Here is a 21,879-nt window from a genome sequence, read left to right on the forward strand (position 1 = left end):
CCAGCTCACCATCCCGCCCCACCCCTGCAGCTCACCGCCCCCACCCACCTGCTGCCCTCCTGGAAGAGGGCGAACTCCAGGGACGCACGCTCCAGCACCGTGAGCGCAGTTACCCCCACAGGCCCGCTGGCAGAGCTGGGAAAGCAGCCCTGCACACGCGCCTCCTGCCAGTCCGAGTGCACCTTGCAGATGTCCACGGAGTCGAAGTACCTAGGCAGTGAGAGGACAGCCCCACCGAGCAGCTGTCATCCCAGCTCAGGCACAGGTACTTCCTGTCCTCTGTCCACTGCCTGGCCCAGAACACCCTTGGCATCTCCTGACCAGTGTCTGGAAAGCCCTGGTCCTGGCTGTTGCCCATGGACACCACCAGGGGGCACCAGGTCTCAAGCCTGATCCCAGAGGGCTGAGCCCTGGCCGTCCAAGTCTCCCCCACTGCCCACTGCCCCTGCGCTGAGCTGGATTCAGGGAGGTACAGGTGGGCTCCCCGGGGCAGGACACCACACGCTGGGACAAGGGGGGTCAGCCAGATCAGGTGAGCCAAGGTGAAGGCGGCTGGAGTCCGGGGCCGGCCCCGGGGCAGACACTCAACACCACGGCCTGTGGCGTCCAGGTACCTGACGAAGTCACTGTACTCCATCCAGAAGACGCCCTCACTGCTGCCATGTGGCATGAGCTCACTGCGCAGGTGCCCTGGCCAGTGCGGCCACTCGTCCGACCAGCTGCCATTCCAGGAGAAGCGTCCCCATGGGTTCCGGAGCCGCAGGAGCCTGTGGACCACAGGGCTGAGGGCCACGACCGTGCCTGCCACTGCTTCCACCACACATCCGCCCGGCACCTACCTGGAGCCTTGGACGTCACGGACATCCAGGATGGAGTAGGCGTGGCGCGGACGCAGGCCCAGGCTCTCGTAGACAGCATCATCCACCTTCATGTTGCCCCCCCCACAGGAGGCCCCCATGAGGAACCTGCGTGGGCAGAGCGGCCTCACTGACTGGGGGCCCCTCAGTAACCAGGAGCCTCTGCTGGCCCTGCCCCTGCAGCGGGGAGGTGCTGCACGGGTGGGGGGATGGGAAGTGGGGAGTGGCGGGGAGTGGAAGGTAGGGGCCCCTCCCTGTCTGTGGGGACCCATGTGAGACACACGGGACTCAGAAAGTGCGGGCCCAGCCCCCTCCACTGCGGTCCTGAAGCCCGGAGGCCTTGGGCTGGGGGTTGGGCAGGCGCGGTCCCTTGGAAGCCTCCCGAGGGCTCGGGGCCGTGGCTCTCCGAGGGTAGCGATACTGCCCGGTACCAGCTGAAAAGCACACGTCGTGGACCTAATGAGCCATCTCTCAGGCCTGAGGATCTGGGCCCTTCCCACAGACACACTGGCCGGTGTGTGGCACTCTCACAAGGCAAACCCCACTCCCACCAGGTGACTCTGTGGGGCTCTCTCCAGGCGGCTCCGAGCGGGCACTGACGGTCATCACAGGCCCAGCTCAGGACGAGGCCTTCCCGGTACAGGCCAATGGGTGGCATCCTGCCTGCTCCCCACACCACCTGAGCAGGCAGGACCACCGGCCCGGCAGTGAGTGATGCTGGCAACACCTGAGACGCAGGTGTGGGGCTGAGGGCACTTGCCCTGCTTATCCCACCGCTCCAGGCCCCGGCCTGGCCGTCCCCTCGTCTCGCCTCTCCTCCCAACGCTGCTGACCGCCACGGCGCCCGCCCCTCTTACCCAGCCTCCTTAGAACTCAGCATTTTGGCCCAGATGAGGTCAGTGTCAACGGGCTCCTCGCGGGGGTTAGTGGAGCTGACCTGCAGCGCCAGGCTCTCACAGGGGGCGCCGGTGAGCGTGGCCAGGCCTTCGATGGCGCGCCCCGCCTGGAGGGCAAAGTAGGAGCCGTGCAGCTTGGCCAGCGCCTTCTCGATGAGGGCCACCCACAGCTGCTTCCGCTGAGCCTACGGGAGGGGCTGGAGTCGGGAGGCCTGATGCTTGCCGCTCCCTGACGTCCCTCCTCCCGTGCCCGCCCGTCCCGCCACCTGGGAGAAGAGGAGGAAGCCGGCCTCGTCACAGGGCAGCATGTCGTCCACTAGCACCGTCGTCCACGTGCCGTCCTTGCAGAGCCGCACCTGGTAGGCGCCCTCCGCGCACAGGCTGCGTGTGACCATCACCCGCTCGACCAGGTCAGGCCGCTCAGCCAGCACAGCCAGCGCACTCAGGAACCTGCACAGAGCCGGGGCCGTAGCGTGAGCACCGCCAGACCGTCCGCTGCCCAGCCCCTGTGGGGGCGCCTAGCTCACCAGCAGTTCCCCAGCAGCCCCTGCAGGATGTCCGAGGGCCGGAGAGTATGGAACACAGACCACGAGGCGCTGTGGTCCCTGGAGATGGAGCAGTTGATCTCGTGGGGCCGCAGCCACTGCCGCACGCGCTGCTGGACGCTGTCACCCGCGGGGAAGCCCACAGACTCGGGCCCAGGGGGGAAGCTGTCATCCACGAAGTTCACACTGTTCTGCAGGGGCCATGGCCTTACACTCAGGCTCCACCTGGCTGAGGCCAGACCCACCACCCAGGAGAACACCCTGAAAATGCTCCAGAAGAAAGAGGGCGGGACCGATGCGGAGGGCGTGGCCAGGGCTCGTGGGAGCCACGCTGCCCTGTGTAGGCATGGGGGACTGCCGCCAACCCGGACACTGCACGCCCCTGTGAGACACCACAGCCCCCAGCCTGGAGGACACAGGGGTGGGAGGCAGGGGGGGCAGGGAGCTTGGGTGGCTCCCCCTGCCGTGCTGCACGCCCCAGTAAGAGAAGTGGGGACCTGGCTGGGATGCGGGACACAAGCCCCCAGACAGGCTGTCAGGGTGGGTGGCTGACAGTGATGGCGGGGCAGCAGCCCAAGGGGGGACAAACAGCCCCTCCAACTGACTCCGGGGGTAACGATGCCCTGGATTCGGGCCTCCCGCACCTCCAAGGGCAGAAGAGTGTGAGGGAGCGTCCCAATCCCATTTCGGCAGGTCTCCATGGCTGGAGGAGGCGCTGGGCCCGCCTGCGGGCATAAAACCTCCGCCCGCATCCCCACCTCCCTGTGGCTTCGGCATCTATGGGAAGTCACCCCTGAGCAGGGTCCCTCGTGCGTACGGAGGAAGAAGGGGCAAGATGCGGGGGACAGGGACCAGGCCGGTGCTCCGAGCCCGGGGAAGCAGGTGTTGCCCTGTGGGCACGGGCTGCTCACTCTCCCTGGCCAGAGAAGGGACACCAGGGAAGGACAGAGGGTGCGAACGCCTTGACGGGGGGATAGGGGAGGCACAAAGAGAAGAGGCCCATGGGAAGGGGAGAGCCAGCCCTGGAGCGTGGACACCGTCCTGAGGGAGCTCACCTCCCGGCAGAAGGCCACGATGTTTTCCCAGAGGGCCTTGGCCTCACCCTCGTCTGTCTGCCGCCGCTTCTCCACGTGCATGCTCTCCCTGCGCCTCAGGGGCGCGATGCCCCGGCGCTGGGCCACCAGGAGCTGGGGCGTGTGACAGGCGGCACAGTGCTTGGCCCGGGGCGCATTGAGCAGAGTGCAGGCAGGGCAGGCCCACTGGCTCGGGCGCTCGGGCGGCACCACGGGGCAGGGGCAGCTGGCCTTGTGGGCTGAGCAGGGGCCGGACTTATCGGCGCTGCAGTCAGGGCAGCGGGCGGGGGGCTCGCCATGCTCCTGGAAGCCGTGCAGCTTGGAGCAGCCGCACGCTGCGCATCTGGGGACTGCTGTGGGGTTCTTGAGCGTGCACTTGGCGCACGACCAGGTGGTGAAGTCAGGGCTGGAGGGGCTGGCCGGCTTGTAGCGCACCGTGTCTCCAGCCAGGTCGATGACATCGCTGCCCGGCGCGGCCCCGCAGGCCTCACAGCGGGCAGGGCTCGAGGGGCCGGGTGCAGAGCAGGCGCCGCACCGGTGCGGTGCCGCGCTGCCCTCGGCGGCCTCCTCCTCCAGCATGCTCAGCCGCTTGCTCGACAGCAGCTCCGCCAGGCGGGAGGCCCCGGTTGCAGTCCGCCCCGGGCCCTGGGGGAGCCCCTTGGAGCCCGCAGAGGGCGAAGGCTGAGTGGCCTCAGGCACCAGTGGCTGCAGCTGGGGGGGGACCTCTCGGCGGCTGCGAGGCACGGGGTTGTTCTGCAGGGTGGGCGAGAAGGGGCTGAAGGGTGGCGCCCGGGGGGGCTCCTGGTCGGTGGCAGAGGGAGGGTCGGCTTCGGTGCCTTCCCCGGGCTGGGCTGGGGCAGGGATGACGTGGAAGCCAGCGGGGGCCACAACTTCGGGGACCACCAGGGCCTCAGGAGGGATTCTGGGCAGCGAGAGTTTCCGGGGGCCCCCGCAGGCAGAGCAGGAGCTGGCCACAGGCGTGTTGTGCAGCGTGCAGCGCTGGCAGGCCCAGCCGCTCCCGGGCTCTGCTGGCCCCCCCTCCTCCTTCTCCTCCTCTTCCTCCTCCTCTTCGGGCCGCCCCCGAGCCGGCTCCGCGGACGCCAGCCCCGCTGTCCGCGGGGGACCAGTTTCCTCCTTGCAGCTGCCCCGCGGCTCCGCCAGGACCCCGTTGATGACAGGCAGCAGGGAGGCACCAGGCACAGGCTCTGGGGCAAAGCCACACACCTCGCAAGTCTCCTTGCCCAGGAAGTTCCGGAATGTGCAGCGGGCACAGGGCCATTTCTGCTCCTCCACACTGAGCCGGAGGATGTGGTCGAGGTCAGGCTTGTGCCGGGGGGCCTCGCAGATGGAGCACTGGCGCTGGCCGGCTGTGTTCAGGAAGGTGCAACGCGCACAGGACCACTCCCCAACCGTGGCCATGGACCCCGGCGAGTGCGTGTGGCTGCAAGGGAAGGCCCCAATCAGTGCAGGCCCAAGGAAAAGGGCCCAAGTCTCCACCTGGGACAAGGGGCCACAGCATCTTTGCCCTTCTGGGCTGTGACAGACGTCAGGCCCAAGAGGGCAGCCTGGGAGGGGCTCAAGGACTCGGAAGAGTTAGGGCCCCCAAGGGACCTCACAGGTCTGTCCTCAGACCCCTTCGGGAGGGTGGACCTGTGGAGACAGAGGGATGGGGCAGGGCCACACCATCCCAGTGGCCACGGGGCCCTGCTGGGGAGGCAGTCTTTCATCAGTTCCAGGAAAGAGTACAAGTGAACGTCCTCGACAGGATAAAGGGCATCCTCAAAAACCCACCGCGAACATCACAGCCCACCCTGACACACTGCGTGCTTTCCTCCCAAGACCAGGAGCTCAGCGCCGCCGGTCAGCACTGTACCAGGCCCAGCCAGAGCAATTAGGCAGGAAAGAGAGAAAAGGCATCCAAATGGACAGGGAGAAGTCAAGCTACCTCTGTTTGCAGACAGTGTGATCCTACACATAGAAATCCCAAGAATCCACCAAAAAAGCTACTAGAGCTAATAAATGAATCCAGTGACATCGTTGGTCATGAGACCGACACACAACCGTCAGCTTGTTTCTACCCCAGCCGAACAGCTGGGATGTTAGGAGAACAGTATCACTTCATCTAAAATGACGTAAGACCTAGGGACACACCCTAAACGAGGAGAAAACCTGCACTCTGAGCACTACAAAACCTCCTCAGACGTCACATAAGGCCTTAATGAACAGACACCCAGTGCTCACAGAGTGAAGACTTAATACGGCGGAGAGGACGGTGACACCCAAGTGACCTACAAATTCACAGGCGCAATGCAATCCCCATCTAAATCCCAGTGGCCTTTCATTCCCCCCAGGAATGGAATAAGCAGATTCTGAAATTCACATGAAACTGTAAGGAACCCCCAAGTAGCCAAAACAGTCTCAAAAGAGGGAAAATCAAGACAGGTGGTACTGCACAAGCACAGCCTGTAAGTCTGCATATGGTTCGTGTGGCCAGTAGGACCGAAGTGAAGAGCCTGGAAATATGCCCTCACCTACGGTCAAGTCATTTTTCTTTTAAGTAGGTCCCACGCCCAACATGGGGCTTGAACTTGCAACCCTGAGATTAAGATTCTTACGCTCTACTGACGATCTAGCCGGGCACCTTTGGTCAAATCATTTTAGGCGGTGGTGCCAAGACCACTCCGTGGGGAAAGGGCAGTCTTTTCAACAAGTGGTGCTGGGAAAGCAGGACGTAGGGCACTAAAGAATGAAGCTGGGACCTTACCTCACACCGTATGCACATATTAACTCAGAATGGATCAATAACCTAAATGTAGAAGTGAAAACTATAAAACTCTTAGGAAAAAACCTAGGTAAATTTTGTGACCTCAAGGGGCACCTGGCTGGGTCAGTCGGGGGGTGTTTGACTCCTGATCTTGGGGCTCTGAGTTCGAGTGCCATGTTGCGTGTGGAAATTACTTGAAAATGAAACCTTTAAAAGAAAAAATTCTGGGGGCGCCTGAGTGGCTCAGTCGGTGAAGTGTCTGCCTTTGGCTCAGGTTATGATCTCGGGGTCCTGGGATCGAGCCCCACGTTGGGCTCTGTGCTCAGTGGGGGGTCTGCTTGAGACTCTCTCCTCCCTGTGCCTCTGCCCACCCCCTGCTTGAGCACGCGCTCTCTCAAAATAAATAAAATCTTAAAAAATTTTTTTTTGTGACCTTGAATTTGACAATAGATTATTAGATGTGACATTAAAAGCACAAGCAAATAAAGGGGGAAAAAATTAGACTTCATCAGAATGAGTAACTTCCATGCTTCAAAGGACACAGGTGAATAAATGATGAGAGAACTCATAAGAGAAAGTATTTGCCAGTCGTGTCTGATAAGGGTCTTGTATCCAGAGAACAAAAAGAACCCTCACAACTGAACAACAACAAAAACCCTGTTTAGAAAACGGGCAAAGGGCTGGAGCAGTCATTTCCTCAGAGGACACACATGGGGCCATGGAAGCATCACCAGCCATCAGGACAACACCAACCAAACTCAAGAGATACCACACTTCACACCCAGTACGAGGACGGCAGGTACCCACGAGTGCGTGGAGAAACCAGAGCCCTCCCTGGCACTGCCTCTGTGCCAACGGTCCGGCAGGCCCTCAGCAAGTTAAGCAGTCACCATCTGACCCTGCAATTCTACTCCCAGGGACACACCCCAAAGAACTGAGAACTGGTACCTGAGCAAACACACGCTCAGAGCAGATCTACGCACGACAGTCAAGCAGTGGAAACGACTCAGACGTCCAGCAGCCGATAAACAGAGATGTGCAAGGTTATTCAGCCACAAAAAATCATGGGATTCTGATACAGGCTACAACACGCTAAGTGAGAGAAGCCGGACACAAAAGATCACACGTTACGGGAGTCCATGTACACAAATCTTTACGACAGGAGATCCAGAGGCAGTGGGAAGCCGGTGGTCCCCAGGGCCCAGGTACAGCTTCATAAGGAATGCAGACGTCTGGGGACGGGGTACAGGTGATGGACACACAGTGTGAATGTACTAAATTCCACTGAGTCATGCCCTCTGAAACGGTTACTTTATGTCCCATGAATTTCATCTCTCAAGAAAAGAAAAAGTGAGAGCTTGAGGGGAGTGGCCAGGGCATGAGTGCTAAGGATCACCCCGACTCAGAATGGCCAGTTGGGTTCCCTAACCCAGCTGCTTCTCTGGTCTTTCTGGGAACCCCTGGGCAGGCATCTGACCACACAAAGCAATCCCACAGTGCTAGAGGCCCTCCCACAAGGCACAGTCCTGCCGAGCCCAGGGCACAGGTGGGTCAAGGGAGGGACAGGCTGTACCCTGAGGGGCAGGCCCTCTCCACTCACCTGCCCACGACCAACGCAGACCACCGCAGGCCCACCCTGCCCGGTCCCGCACCAACACGCAAATCTGCTCTCCCACAGCACTCTACCCTCGAGGCCCGCTCTGCAGCCGGCAGCCCCATGGGGCTGTAGCAGGGAGCTGCCCGGCCCAGTGAGATCACTGGGAAGGTGGGGCAGGGGGGTGTCCAAGGTCAAAGGAGGTGGGAGAAAGGGCAGGGGGCCCCTCTGTTAGCAGCTGGTCCTAAGCAGCCTGTTCCAAAGTGCTGGCAACGCCCAGATCTGGGAGACCGTGAGCTCCTCCTAGGATGGGTGGCTGCAGGGCAGCAACACTGGAGAGAGTGCCTCACCCTGCCGGAGCTCCTGTCCCAGGTCAAATCTGTGCCTCAGGGCAAGGGAGACCCACAGGCCCTTGTCCTAAGGGATGGGCCTGCAGGGAGGCCATGTACCCCACATGCCAGGTGAGGCCACAGAGCCACGGTCCTCCGCAAGTGGCCGGCCAGGCCTGTGACGTGTGTGGGTACAGCTGGAGGGCAGTGCAGGTGGGGCGGTCCTGGCTCCTTCCGCCTGAGATGAGTCCACGTCTGGGGGTGGGGGCAGCCCCCTGACCTGCTTCCAAGGGCTAATCTGGGCCGAGGAGCTGTCTACACACCAGGACACAGCTTTCTATGCTGATGGTAGCGGCTCTGCCTGGCAGAAAAATCAATTGTTCTTTACGAGGCACGAAGACATGCTTCTGAAGCTGCGTTTGTGGCAAACCCTTTTGGTTCAGGAAGAAAACTTGCCTCTTCAAAAAAATCGAACACCTCCCCGAGCAACAGGATTATTTCCCAGAGCCCAGCGCCAACTCTGTGAAGCCACCTTCCCAGCCTGTGTGGCTGAGGCTCATGAGCTCCCATGGCCTTGCCCACAGACAGGCCACAGGGGGAGCGGGTGTGCTTGTGCCAGGCCAGGCTCACCACGGGGCACTCGGCACCAGTGGAAGGGGGCAGATCAGCTTTGGGCCTGGCTTCTGTGCTACGAAAAGCCTAAGGAATCTCCCTGGAGACCACCGGGCCCTCCCCACACCATTCCCCACTCAGAGAAGGGCCCACAGTCAAGGTGCGGCTCATGGTGCGTGCCCACGGACACACGTGCACAGGCTCAGGGGACGCTCACTCACCCCGCACACCTCCCCTGGCTTGGTCGCAGGGGCCAGCAGAGCTAGTCTGACACTTTGCAGACCATCTGCGCCAGGGAGGGGTGTCCAGAGAGGAGGCTCAGGCCCCTGTCCCCCGTGCAGGAGAGGTGCATGAGAGCCCTCCTAGGACACACCTGCCCTTGGCTCTAGGGCTCCGGGGGCCCCAGGTGTACTGAGCAAGGACAGCCTGGGGAGAGAGGGGGCCCAATTCCTGTTTACCCTCCTAAGTCGCCAGCTGGCCAGTCCATGGCCTGGGCGCAGCTGAACATGGCACGGTGTCCCCTGGTCCTGGCCAGCACCTGGGGACACTGGTGGGACAGGGCAGGTTTCACAACCATCATGGTGATAAAGCACATCAAGAAGATTCTGTCTGGGGTTCAGAAAAGTTTAAATGGAAACAGCGCCTACAACTCCAATTTTGCCCTGGGGACACAGGGCAAGCAGAGGCACCCTTGGTAGAATAAGGCTTCTGGGGACGGCGGCAGTGGCACAGGGCTCCCAGGACAGGCGGTGCTGCCGCTGTGCTCCCTCTCTGACCCCTGCAGCCCATACCTCGCTGTCACTGGGCAGCCAGAGGGGAAGTGGCTCCAGGGTCCGTGACTGGGTGACCAGAGGAGCCTGAAACGGGCCCCTGACCTTCACCTCCCCTGTCTCACCTCTGACTCCACAAACTCAGGGTCACCCCACCATGACACAGGGCCTGGGCAGGAGCTGAGGGCTCAGGAGACACTCAGAGGCCAGAGCACCCAACCAGTCTGGGAGGAATCAACGGCATATGGAACCCGGAGCCAAGGCAGACTCCAGGCCACACGACACCACATACTCCAGGACATAGACTGAATCACAGTTAGGGAGGAACCAGCGGCCCATGGAAAGAAAGGCTAAGTCAACTGGAAATTGAGGCAATTGTCCGGAAAACCCCAACACCAAACTCCCGCTGTGCCCTCCATGATTTGGGGACTGCCAGCACTGTTTCAACTCAAAAGAGAGGCTACAGAGTTGCTCTTGGGGCACCCTGTAAAGTCTCCCTTGTACCCAGGACACATGCCTGCAGGAATATGAAAGCTACTGGTCACCACTGCAGGGTGCAGCCCAGTCCTGGGGGAATGCCTCTCCTCCCCAGAGACCGTCGACAGCAGTAAGTGGCATCCCCACGTAAGGACTTCGGTGAAGCCAACAGAACTGGGCAGGCCATGCCAAAAGGCGTGGTTGCCCTGATGGCTGTGGCCACCTGACCTCTGACCCCTGCGGCTTTGAGGTGCGTCTGGGCGCCTTCCTCTGGGGTCACCCTCAGCCAGCCTTGAGTCACGCTCCCATTTCTGTGTCCCCACGGGTTGCAGGCGATGATGCCCACATCCACTCCTTACGGACCAGGGTGAGCAGCTCCTGGGGCCTGGCAGTGGATCATGGGGAAACACGCCCACCCTTGGCTCGTGGGCTCGCCCAGCGTAGTCAGTGCAACCGGCTGGTTCTGGCCAAGGGGGCAACACGCCCCGACGTGGAGGCTATTCCGTGCGCGGCAGGGCTGCTATGCTGGTCTCTTCAGTGCCTCCTGGTCCCTCGTGGCCGTCAGTGTGTATGTGCCTGGCTGCCCCTCCAGACAGCGGCAGAGCCCCCACACACTCATGTGTGTCCACGTGTCCAGGTGTGTGTGTGGGGAGGGGTCCTGTCGGGGCGGTTGTGTGTGGCCACCAGCCTTTCTGCCCCTCATCCTGCCATCTGCCTTGCCCGGCTCTGCACCCCCCTTACCCCCCAATTGTCTTCTCATCCCCAGTCTGGATGTCTGTGAATTCCTCAGGGTCGTTTGCAGCATTTCCTCTTGCTTCGCCGGCTGCTGCCCCTGGGTCTGGCTGGCTGCAGCCGGCGTCGGCCAGGAGCCACTGGTACCCCAGCCTGGGGGAGGGGCCTGGCAGGAGGCCAGGAGAACGAGAAAGTTCGACTTGGTTCGACAGCGTGCGCCAGGATCTGAAGTCACACGGCACGCCCCGTCAGGACCCTCGGGGGCGGTGCAGAGGGAGCCTCGGGGCAAACCCTCCAGGGTCTACACCTGGCCTGCTGCTCCCGCGGGGCTAGCCCTCCTCCCAGGACCCACTAATTCTACCCCGAGCAATTCATCCTAGGGAAAGATACGGGAATTTGTAAACAGTGTGGGGACAGATGAAGGCATGGGAAGATGCAAATCAAAGCATGTGGGGACACCACCCCACCCCCGCCAGGATGTCTAGAATCAAACAGGCAGATGGTCACAAGTGCTGGCCAGGACGGGGAGGAACGAGAGCCCGCCCCTCTACCACTGGTGAGGACGGAATATGGTGCAGCCGCTGTGGGAAACAGCCTGGCAGCCTCTTAGGAAGTTGGGCGGACTCCAGTGACTCCAGTGACTGTCAGCAGTCGCATCCTGGGTCCCCACCCAAGGGGAAACGTGTCCACACAAAACCTTGCACACGAACGCTCTCACAGCAGCACAGCTCGTAAAAACCAAGGGGAAACACTCAAATGTCCGTTAACTGAGGCATGGATACAACAGGATGGGGTCCGTCCATACAACAGGACATTTATTATTTGGCCATTAAAGGAATGAAGGTCTGGCACCTGCCACCACGTGGATGGACCTGAGGGTATTATGCTCGGGGAAAGAAGCCAGGAACAGAAGATATTACAGGATTCCACTTGTAGGACATTTCCAGAAAAGGCAAACCTATGGGCAGGAAGCGGGGTGGCTGTCTGGGGAAGGGTGGCAAACAGGCAGGGGTCCTGTGGGAGACGTAGGTAAGCAACCCTATAAATGACCAAGGAGACCAAAACCACACAGCACTTACAAGGAGTGAATGAGAGCACGCAAGTCCTATCTCAATAAAGCTGTTCCAGAAAGACACACAGATGCCCACTAGTGCGTCACCTATACCATAACGAGGGAGCAGAGGAAACTCCCAAAAACCCACATGGCCGGCTCTGGCCACTCACTGGCCATCGGGCTCCCGGTGCCTCCTGCTGCCCCCACAGACCGTGCTAAGTCCTCCAGTGCCTCCCAGGCGCCTTATCTGCTGGGAGCTCAGGCCTCGCGTCCAGCGCAATCCCAGAAGGGACACCCATCAGGACCCCTGCCTGCCGTCCAGACACCAGGACACTGTCCTACACAAGTGAGCTGTGTCTACAGGAATTGACGGCCGAGCGCAGCATGGCAGGTGCCTTTGAGAGAGGGAGAGCCCATTACCACTGCCTCCACCCAAGGCCAGAGGAAGCCCGAGTGTCTGCTGAGCAGCGAGTCTTCCTCTCCAGTGAGGCCACAGGATGGGCTAAAGGCAGTAGTGGGACGTCGGGGCCCAGCACCCCCAGACCTGAGCAGTGGGCATGGTGCTGGGGCAGCCCCACACCAGTCACCCCAGAACTGAGGGGAGGCTCTCCAGGTGATCCAATGCGCAGCCCGGGCTGAGAAACCCGGGCGGAGCCCAGCCACGGCCGAAGTAGGAGGAAGCCAACACGGGAAGGTCTGCCAGCGCAGTGGTACCACACACACAGGGGCCGGGGGCTGGTGGCCTCCCCTGCACCCCACCCCAAGCAAAAGCTCCAGAAGCGGCTTCAGAAGGAGCAGCTGACTGAGCAAGCCATGGCCTTGCAGGCAGGCCACACCGCCCCTTTCCCAGCAGCCAGCCAGGCCAAGGCCCATACGGCCCAGCTTTGCGGAGAGGGCTGGCGCCGCAGATTTTCTCCACCAGGACTGGAGCAACCCCAGAGCCTCTCAAGTCTGGGGCCTTTTGGGGAAAGCAACTTGCCAAAGGACTCTCAGAAATAGGACCCCATCTCAGCAAGCCCCTCTCCTCTGGCATGAAAGGGTCCAACCGATAGAACAGCACTCCCGCCCCTCGGGCCACCCCCTCCCCACCCTCTTACCTTCGGGCCCGGGGACGTGGGGGCTGGTGCTGCCGGGTGACCAGGGCACCACCCCAGACAGGCCCCCCAGGGCCGCTCCTACACCAGCCGGCTGCTGCAGGGGGCCCGGGGTAAGGCGGTCCCCCAGGGAAGCCGTGGTCCGACTCGGTCTCGGTGGCCAGCGAGGAGGCGGAGCTCCCCATGGCCCCCGCGATGGCGGCCGCGCTGAGACCCGGGCCTGGTCACACGCGGCCCGCAGTGGGCGAGGTGGAGCATGGAGGGAGGACAGCGCCCACGCCGGAGACAGGGCGGCCGGGCTGGTCAATCACACAACAGAAATAAACAGAGAGAGAATAAAGAGAAACAGGAGAAACAGCATGACTCACAGGAAAGAAGCCCCCAAAGCCCGGGAGAGGCTCCCCAGCACGCTAGTGGCCTCGGGACCCAGGCCCCACAGCCAGGGCTGCGGTGCAGAGCTGCAGCTCCCAGCCTGAGGCCCACCCCGCTACCAGGGCCCCTGCTCCGCTCCTGAGATCCAACCCCAAGCCCCCAACCGCCCCGAGGGGTTGGCCATGTGTCCACTTGCTGGTCTTCAAAGGTAGTCATACCATTAGTGAGAAAGAAACCACACAATCATGCTTTATTGCAGAAAAAAGGACTGTCGGCATCTGGCCAAAGGAAACGGAGAAACACGCAAGTGCACGCAGCAGAGCTGGGACGGCCTCGCAGGACAGCCTCTGGGAGGAGGGCGCCAAGGGCGCACGGAGCCCAGCAGATTCCCCATGGCGCTCCGCGGCAGGCAGAGCCTCCCCAGGCCAGACAGACTCCAGGGGCCCGGGAACAGATGGGTGACTCAGGAAGGACCCGGGAGGCAGGCCAGCCTCTGGCAGGGATGGCCTGCGCGCAGGGGAGACGGTCTGACCCCCGTGGGTTGAGCCGGAGGCCTCTTGGCTCGATCCAGACAAGGCAAGTCCCAGTCAGGCTCCGGGCCAAGGAGGACCGGCAGCCCGCTCAGTTCTGGAGGCTGGTGAGGGCCAAGGAACACGGGAAGAGGAGGCCAGGGGGGAAGAGGAGGCCAGGGTCGGGAGACGTCTGGGCCCCGACTCATACGCGCTCTGGACAGACCAGCCGAGTCCTCTGCGCAGCAACAGAATGTGCTTAGACGGCCTTTCCTCAGAGGAGCGGGGACGTGCGTGAGACGGAGCAGCGCCTGCCCTGACTGGCCCAGCGGCCTCGCAAGTGTCCTGCCCCTCAGGCCTCCCCACGGGGCACCACCTGAGCTGAACGGAGAAGGCAGAGGCCCCGCGGCCTGCAAAGCCGACAGCACCCCCCACACCTGTGCAAGAATGTCCATCAGTGCCCACCCCCAGGAGCCTCACGTGAGCCACGGATGCTCTTTCGTGTCGTCTAGCGGCCACGTGAAGGAGGTAAGGATCCTGGAAGATGCATCTTGTGTAACCCAACACTCCAGAATACCTCCGTGTCAGCATGAAATTTAGGTAAAACCACGCGTGAGCTACGGGACACTGCTCTCGGTTGAGATCTTCGGACGCCACTGTGGTTGCGTTCCTCTCCTTGTGGATGAGCCACACTCGAGTCCGCAGCCACGCACGCCGGTGGCTTCCGCACTGGGCACGCTCACCAGCAGTCAGTTCCTCATCAGCCAGGGTCATTGCAGACACCTGCCTCCCCCATGCTGCTAGGTCAGACCCCAACAGCCCATCGGATGCTGGGGCTCCAGTCCACGCAGGAGCCCCTCCAAGGAAGAGCCTGAGCATTCCTGATGCTCTTTTCCCAGCCAAATCCTGGGCAGACGGAGGGTACACAAGGGCAGAGGAGGCCTGAAGTGGAGCCAGGCCCACTTGAGATGCCATGGGACGGACCTGTTCGCACTTGGCTCCAGGGCTGGCATGGTCCTGACAAGAGCTCTGCCTGTGTCCCCCGTGGGGGCGGAGGGCGAGGTGGGGGGCAGACAGTGCCAGCACCGTGTACGTCTGCTGCAGGCAGAGCCAAGGGGAAACCAGCCCCGAGGCTTCGCGAGGATGTGGCCCCAGGCTTCCCAGGGGTTCTGGCTCTGCCCGAAGGAAGGAGCACCAAGGTTCTGCCCGGGCCGGGTGCGCCGCCTGCAGCACATCAAGGACCCACCTGTTCCTCACGAACGCCCTAACCTGGTCTTCGGCGGTGAGGCAGTGAGTGTCCAGGGAGCATGCTGGCCCCCCATCCCCGCCTGCGGCAGAGCACGTGGCCCCCCGAACCTGGCAGCAGCCGTACCCTGCACCCCAGCTTCCTGACGTACCTTCAGGGAACTCGGACCCTGCAGACCCCGTCTGGGGGAGGTGGGAGGCCTGTCCAGGGGTGGGCTACGTGGTGGTAGTCCAGTCCCTCCTGGGAGGGTGGAGGCAGCACAGACCCCTGTCCCTGCAGGCTGGAAGGGCAAATGCTCCCCAGAGAGCACCCAGCTCAGGAGGGCCCGTCTGGGGATCTTCGGGGATGACAGCACCCCAATACCTGGGGGCGGTGAGAGGACCCGGGAGTAAGACCCCATGAAGGAGTCCCCCGGTCGAGCAGGGCTCCCCAGGGGCCACCAGCCCCGTGCTACCCCGAGAGTCCCACCTGCACACAGTGATGTGCGGGAAACTGCCGGGCAGGGTGGCCAGTCCCTGGCTCCCAACCTGGCTCCATGTCAGAATAACCGGGCACGGGGACGCTCACACACCCTGTTCCCCAGGCCTTGCAACTTGAGACAAAGCTAGGTGAGGGCCTCCTGCAGGGCAGAGCAAACTGGATCCCCGGTGACACGTGTCACGTGGCCCTCTTCTCCTGCAGGGCCTGCTGGGTGGACAAAGCCCCCTGTGCTGCCTGCCTCCCCCAGGTGGGAGCATGGGATGTGGGCCAGCCCCGTAGGTGCCAGGGGCACACCAGCCATCGCTCTGTGCATCTCTGCTCATTTAGCAAACAGCCACCAGGCCTCCGCTGTGTGCCAAGCCCCCAACGCCGGAGCCCTGCCCACTCGGCGCGCTTTCTGGCTGCTGTGCCATAAACAGTAACATATCTCTGGGCAGAAGCCAGAGTGCACACCGTGGTGACGCCAGCCTCCTGCATCGTGCAAAGGGGCAGGGCGCTCTGCAACGGGGCGTCGCAGGGCAAAGGGGCTGTCTGCAGCCCGACAAGCCACACCGGTCCTCCTCGCCCTCATTCCGGAGCTGCTGCCCTAGATTTAAACGGGGCAGTGGCCTAGATCTGGCCTCAGGGAACCTCGGAGGTGGGGCTGCAGTCCCACCCCCTGAAGCTGTTAACCATCAGGGGCTGACCGGCCTGTCCCCCAGCCTGGGGCGGGGCGAGGTGCCTGGCACGGCACTCCAAGGGGACTGCAGGGGACGGTCCCCGCAGAGTGAGAAGCACAAGAAGAGCCAGAGAATCAGCCTCTTTAAGACCCCATGCGGGGAGCGCCTGTGTGGGCCACAGCAGGCACCCCACCCCCCTCACCCTAAGCCACCGGCCCTCCCTGGCCCTCCCTGCCCCTGCCGGCCCCTGAGGGCGTGGGGAGTAGGGGTGGGGCGCTGAGGTGCAGGGACACAGGCAAGTTGTCTCCACCAAGTGAGAATTTACCCAGGCAAGTATAGGCCAGGGAGGGGAACACAGGGTAGGCCACGCCCCAGGTCCCGATCAAGGGTATTTAAGTCCCACTCTGTCCCATGCCTGGGGGGCACAAAAAGTTAGTCCGATGCCCCTGGGGCCCCTGAGTCCCATGTGACAACGGGGCCTGGGCCCCGCACAGATGTATGCTGCTTGATGATGCCTCTTCCCACATGCACACGCCCCGCCCAACTCCCCCACAGACATGCGGCACCCACAACCACATCCACACTTGGCTCACTCCCCACGCCATGCTCATTCACCCTGGGTGAGGGGGCGAACTTCGTGTCCCGACCCTGCAACACCCTCACCAAGGGCCCAGGGAACCGGTCGTCTTCAATCTCATCAGCGTACATTTCCCCTTCTGACAATAATGGTGCCTCCCCGAACAGCAGCAACCCGGACGGGCTGCCTAAGTCAGCCCCGGGACAAGGGCTCAGGGGAGGGACTGAGGACAGCGGTCCACTGGGAGGGCACCCTGTGCCTGAAGGGCCACCCTGCCGAAGCCTAGAACTCCAGCCACCAGACAAGAGGCTCCAGCCTCTACCCACCTGGGGAGGTCCAGACCTTGACCTCCCTGCCCCCCAGCACTGGCAGGACAGCACCCCCTCAGGGTGCAGGATCGGGGATGGGCCATCAGGCATGTGGAGCTCCCTTTAGGGAAGAAACACCAAAGGCGTGGCAGATGTGGCCTGGCGAGACACATCTGCTTTGCAGCTCGCCCTGCAAAGACAGGACCACTGTCTCATGCCTCCGGCTCAGGGCGGCCCGAGGGAACCAGAGGTTGTCAGGGCAAGGGTCCGGGCAGCGGGTCTCAGGGGTTATAGAGAGGCCAGGGAACTGCCACAGGGAGAGGGGATGGCCACGCTGCACTCAAGCCTTGCCACTCCGCCGACCACCCGCAGCCCAGACGCACCCACAGCACTTGGGAAGGGGCTCTCCTGGCGCGGTGGACGCCAGACCTTCCCCATGCAGAAGGAAGGCTCAGCAGGCTTGCCAATAGCACACCCACCTGGAGGGCACTCCCTTTCCTGGAAGGTTCTGGACTCTGGCCCTGGGTCTGCAGACCCACCCCCAGGCTTATCAGCACGAGTCAGAGTCCACTGGAGTGTGTGCCAACCAGACACTTGGTCCGGGCTCTGCCTCCCACCTCTGAACATATGGGCCTGGACAAAGAACGACGCTTGGTCGCCCCGGAAGTGCTCCTACGGGCTGGTGACCCAGAGACTGTGTCCCTTTAGAAGCTGCATCTGTCCCTTACCCAGAGGAAGCTGGAGGCCCCAGAGGAGCTGCGTTGCTCGGCCAGCTCCTCGCTGCCCGGTCCCAAACCCCTCACCTCCACGGGCCAGCCAGAGTAGCAGACCGGGCTGTTGAAGACCTGGGGCCCCGGGGACAGGGTCTCCCTCAGCCTGGCTCTGCCCACAGTGGGGGTTGCCAGGGAAAGGTACCCAAGTGGCCAGGGCTCCAGGTAAGCAGCCAGACAGCTACTGAGATCCACCAGACCCCGATCCCAGCATCACTGGCCACTCTACCCACCAACGGGGCAACCCCCACTCCAAGTGCAGCAGCTCTGCCTTCCTTAGCACAGGAGGACTCCGGTGGGGAGGGACACGCGCGCTCTCCTCCAGGCCTTCAGGCTGGAACAAGGGCCCGGGCTCCACCTTGCGGTGGCCTCCTCCACTGGCCCACTGTCGCCCTCAGGTGAACACCGAGGCCAGCGACCCCTACCCGCTGGCCCCAGAGCCTGTCACCACCCCGCTGACCCGGGACAGCCAGGTCTAGGGATGAAAGCCGGGGGCTCTGAGAGGGTAAGTGGCACTTGTCGTGAGCAAGCCTGACAGGAACTGTGCTCTGTCCCAAAGCCCTGCCCTCCTGAGCAGGGGCTGCTGCCCGAGCACACTACGGGGTGGTGGTTACTCCTGGCATTTCTGGACTCTTCCACGTCTGTCAGGTACTGCAGTCCCCACAGGTTCCGGCTGCCAGTGCCGAGCAGCAGTCGGGGCTCCTCGCTGTGCAGCTTACCCGCCACCCCCTGGCTTCCTGGGCACATCGGGGCACCAAGGTGGGAGGGACGCCAGACGCACGCTCACGCACGGGGGGCCGGGGCTGCCCACGTGGAGGGAAACAGGGCTGCTGCATGTCCCTTTGTGTCTGTGGAGTCATACTATAACTCAGCTGTGCATCCCAAAAAAGGAAGTTCACTACGTTTTCCAGAACGGCGTTTTCAGAGGAACAGGGTCATTCTCGGGGTTTCAGTTTCCTAGTTCACGAGTTCGATACCATTTCACATCAGATAATATCTACAGAGAAAGAAACGGCAGCAGACGTGCAATCCCACTTTGGGCACTTTGTGTTCCTGTCTGCCAGGTGGCAGCAGAAGCAGCCTTGGCCCGGGTAGCCTGGTGACCTCTGGACTCATGGGCAGCATCTGAGCCTTCAGCCCACCCCAAGGGAGGAAGACGGGAAGTTGGGGAGCCGTGTGGTCCGGGCCCCATGAGCTCGAGCCTCTGCACAGCCACCTTTCCAGAAAGGCAGGGCTCTCCTATCAAATAGGAGTATCAGGTTAGGGCAGAAGGTCCACGGGTTCAAGGTGAATTTAATTCCAAAGGGCGACTTTTACGAGAAGCATCGGTGTTGAGGGGACAGAGTGCGAGGAGGAACTCGCTCTGCTCCAGGTCTGGGCTGTGATGGCATGGGGAGGGGCAGGAAGCTGCGGCCAAGGCCTCCTTTGGACACAGGCACACGTGACACTGCTAAGCAGTAGTGATTGACCTGCTTTCTTCCTGATTCTCTTGCAGCACCGTCCAGGCACATGCCCCATTCTGGCCACCAGGGAGGTGGGGACAAAGCTCCCCTCAATCGTGGGGAGAAGCAAGGGCAAGCAGGGTGTGGAACAGCTGCTGAAGCGTGATGGCGTGTACCCACACGGGAGGCAGTGAGGCCGATACATGCATGCGTTCCACTCGGTCTCCTGCGAATCCGTGCCTGGTGCTCCGACAAGTCCTTGCAGGGGGATAGAGTCGCTGACTTCCCCACTGGCCCCACCTGAGGTGTCTGCGTTGGGCCAGGACACCCCTCCGTCCTCCCACAGACCCGGCCCCCTGCAGCTGGCCGTCCTTGGCCTGGTGGCACTAACACAGCTGTCTGCAGAGGCCCTTCTCAGACCCTTCCCTGGGCCGCTGCCAGGACCCACAGAATGACAGGGTATGGCTGGCCAGGTCTCCAAGCTTAAGGGGTGGAGGCAGCCCAGCCTCACCCCACAGCCTCCTTCCAGCTAATTCAAAGAGAGTGGAAGCCAGCAAGTCCACCCCTCATCCCCAAAAAGGCTGCAAGGTGCCATTCTGGACTGCCTAGGGATGACTGGAGCTGCCTGCCAGCAAGCAGCTGACAAAGGATGTTGTTCACTGACCACCTACTTAGTGTGAATGGGACGACGGTGAGCACCAAGGGTCAGCGTGCGCACAAAGCACCAGGGACGGGGCCCAAGGGATGGGGTCAGAGCTCAGCACAGGTCTCCCGGCCGTTCTCAGCAGAGCAGGAAGGGAGGAAGGTGGGGGAGCCTGAGTCCACGCCGAGGAGCTTGGCACAAGGGATTAGGGAACAGACATGATCACAGTCCTGCTCTGGGACACTTCTGGGGTACTGCTGCTGAGTAATGGGGTGCAGGGTGGGACCAGAGGGACGGAACAGCAAGGAGGTGCCAGGAGCAGTCCAGGTGGGAGGTGAGAGCAGGAGCAGGACTGACCGCAGAGCTCATTCTGCACACCCAGGGCCCAAGAGTGTCCTTGCTTGGGGTCTGGGCCCAGGCTTTTAAAGTCTGATGAAGAAACCACCAAAGCCACCCAGCACGTGTCCCCACTCTGATCTGGGCCTCTCACGGCAGCCTCACAGTCCAGCGCAGAGCAGCAGGACGCTCGTGCATGTGTGTGACCAGTGTTCCTGGTTTCGGTAGCCGTGTTCTCCAATGAGCCTAAACTGTTCCCATTTAACCGTGCCCCCTGCGTTTCCAGCACGCTCTGTGCCTGAGGTGGCAAGTGCAGGCAGTACGCCGAGGGGGCCAAGGCTGCTCTGCGCCCAGACTGCAAGACTGCGGGTGGCTACCCTCAGGCTCTTCACCCACCACGGGCCCATGAAAGACAGCTGCGGTTCTCGAGGGATTTTAGGGCAAGAGAACGCTTCTTTCCAATTGCCACGCACATGTAAGACCTATAGAGGAGGCAGTGCAAAGAGAAGGCGGTAAAAAGGCAGCCTCGTGGATCAGAGACCTGCATGTGCAGCCAGCCACCTGCCCCTTGGCCTCGCTCTGCGTGTCTGAAGCAGGGCTTACCCCGTGCTAGCCATGACAGGAGAGCTGGGCACAGGCCGTGAGTGTAAGGAGCTTCCGCAAACGTTACCACCATCCAGCCAGCTGAGTCTGGCCTCTCTGGTGGAGGGCAGAGGACTCGGGACCCGGCCATTGCCTGCTCTGAGCGCACGGCCTGTGGGACCCTGCCTAGCCATGCTGTCACTGAGCCTTGGGCCCAGCAGGGCTTGAACCTGGTTCTCAGGAGGTCACGAGGTCACCCGCCAGTCAGCTCCGGGAGCAGCTCCAGAGATTTGAGATGCAGAAGGGAAGGGGGAAGAAAGCCCTGAGAGGAAGTAAGAAGTGCCCAACCCAAGGCCAGGCGGAGCTGGCTTCCTGCAAGACGAGTCCTCGGATCGGCTGCAAAGCAGTGGCTCTGCAGCTGCCCTGCCCATCTGGGGCCCTCCTTCTCCGAGTTCTCTGTCTCTCTTCACATCCGGGAAAGTCACTCGGGAGTGGAGGCAAGGAATTACCCCCACCTCCCCCCCAGCCCCGTCTCCGGGGGGACGGAGGGGATTCTGGACAGGACCTGAGGGTGACTCACACTGCCCTCCGTGCCTGGCCCGAGAGCAGGCCCCGCGGGGCACCCAGCTCGGTCCTGCGCAGGACCCCAAACCCCCAGGCCTGGTCTCGCAGGGGTCCGGCGGCCTGCAGTCTGCTCACAAACTCCCGCGCAGGGAGGGGGCCACCGGAGCCCACAAGGGTCCCCCGGTCAGGACGAGAGGGGGAGGCCAGCACGAAGAGCCTGGCCAACATTCTCAGGAGCCCCCTGTAACTCCGCCGCCGCTGGAGAGCCAAACCCGGAGGAACAGGGAAGAGGAAGTGTGCGGTGGCCAGTGGGCGCCGCCCCCGGGAAGTGCCCGGGGTCCCCGTGTGGGGCGGGATGCGGGCGGCTGTGGGGGCACGTCCCGGGACGCAGGCGGGATCCGAACGCGCCTGGACCGTAAGGGCACTCAAGGGCAGGCCGGGGCCGGGGCCGCCTCCGGTGTCCGCAGCACCCCGGGGCTAGTCTCCCGGTGACCCAGATGACCCAGGTCCGCGCCCACTGCCCTCTCAGGCGGCGCCCCCGGCCCAGCCCGGGCTCCGGCCAAAGCTCGGGGGGCGCCGGGGGGGTCGGGGTGG

The 21,879-nt window shown here is 62.5% G+C and overlaps 1 protein-coding gene across 1 annotated transcript in view; it reads right to left on the minus strand.

Annotated features, from left to right (window-relative positions):
* Window positions 1–21,836, minus strand: part of CAPN15 (calpain 15) — a 24,058-nt gene extending 2,222 nt beyond the window's left edge. Inside the window, exons 1-8 of the mRNA XM_034669599.1 lie at window positions 12,801–21,836; window positions 3,354–4,812; window positions 2,281–2,489; window positions 2,020–2,203; window positions 1,715–1,938; window positions 840–965; window positions 615–767; window positions 36–210 (exon numbers count right to left, since the gene is read on the minus strand). Of these exons, the coding sequence (XP_034525490.1) occupies window positions 36–210; window positions 615–767; window positions 840–965; window positions 1,715–1,938; window positions 2,020–2,203; window positions 2,281–2,489; window positions 3,354–4,812; window positions 12,801–12,982 (2,712 nt within the window). The 5' untranslated portion in view covers window positions 12,983–21,836. The remainder of the gene's footprint in view (window positions 1–35; window positions 211–614; window positions 768–839; window positions 966–1,714; window positions 1,939–2,019; window positions 2,204–2,280; window positions 2,490–3,353; window positions 4,813–12,800) is intronic.
* Between the last annotated feature and the right edge of the window lie 43 nt (window positions 21,837–21,879).

This window comes from Ailuropoda melanoleuca, chromosome 10, assembly GCF_002007445.2.
Source record: "Ailuropoda melanoleuca isolate Jingjing chromosome 10, ASM200744v2, whole genome shotgun sequence".
In the NCBI taxonomy this organism is placed as follows: domain Eukaryota; kingdom Metazoa; phylum Chordata; class Mammalia; order Carnivora; family Ursidae; genus Ailuropoda; species Ailuropoda melanoleuca.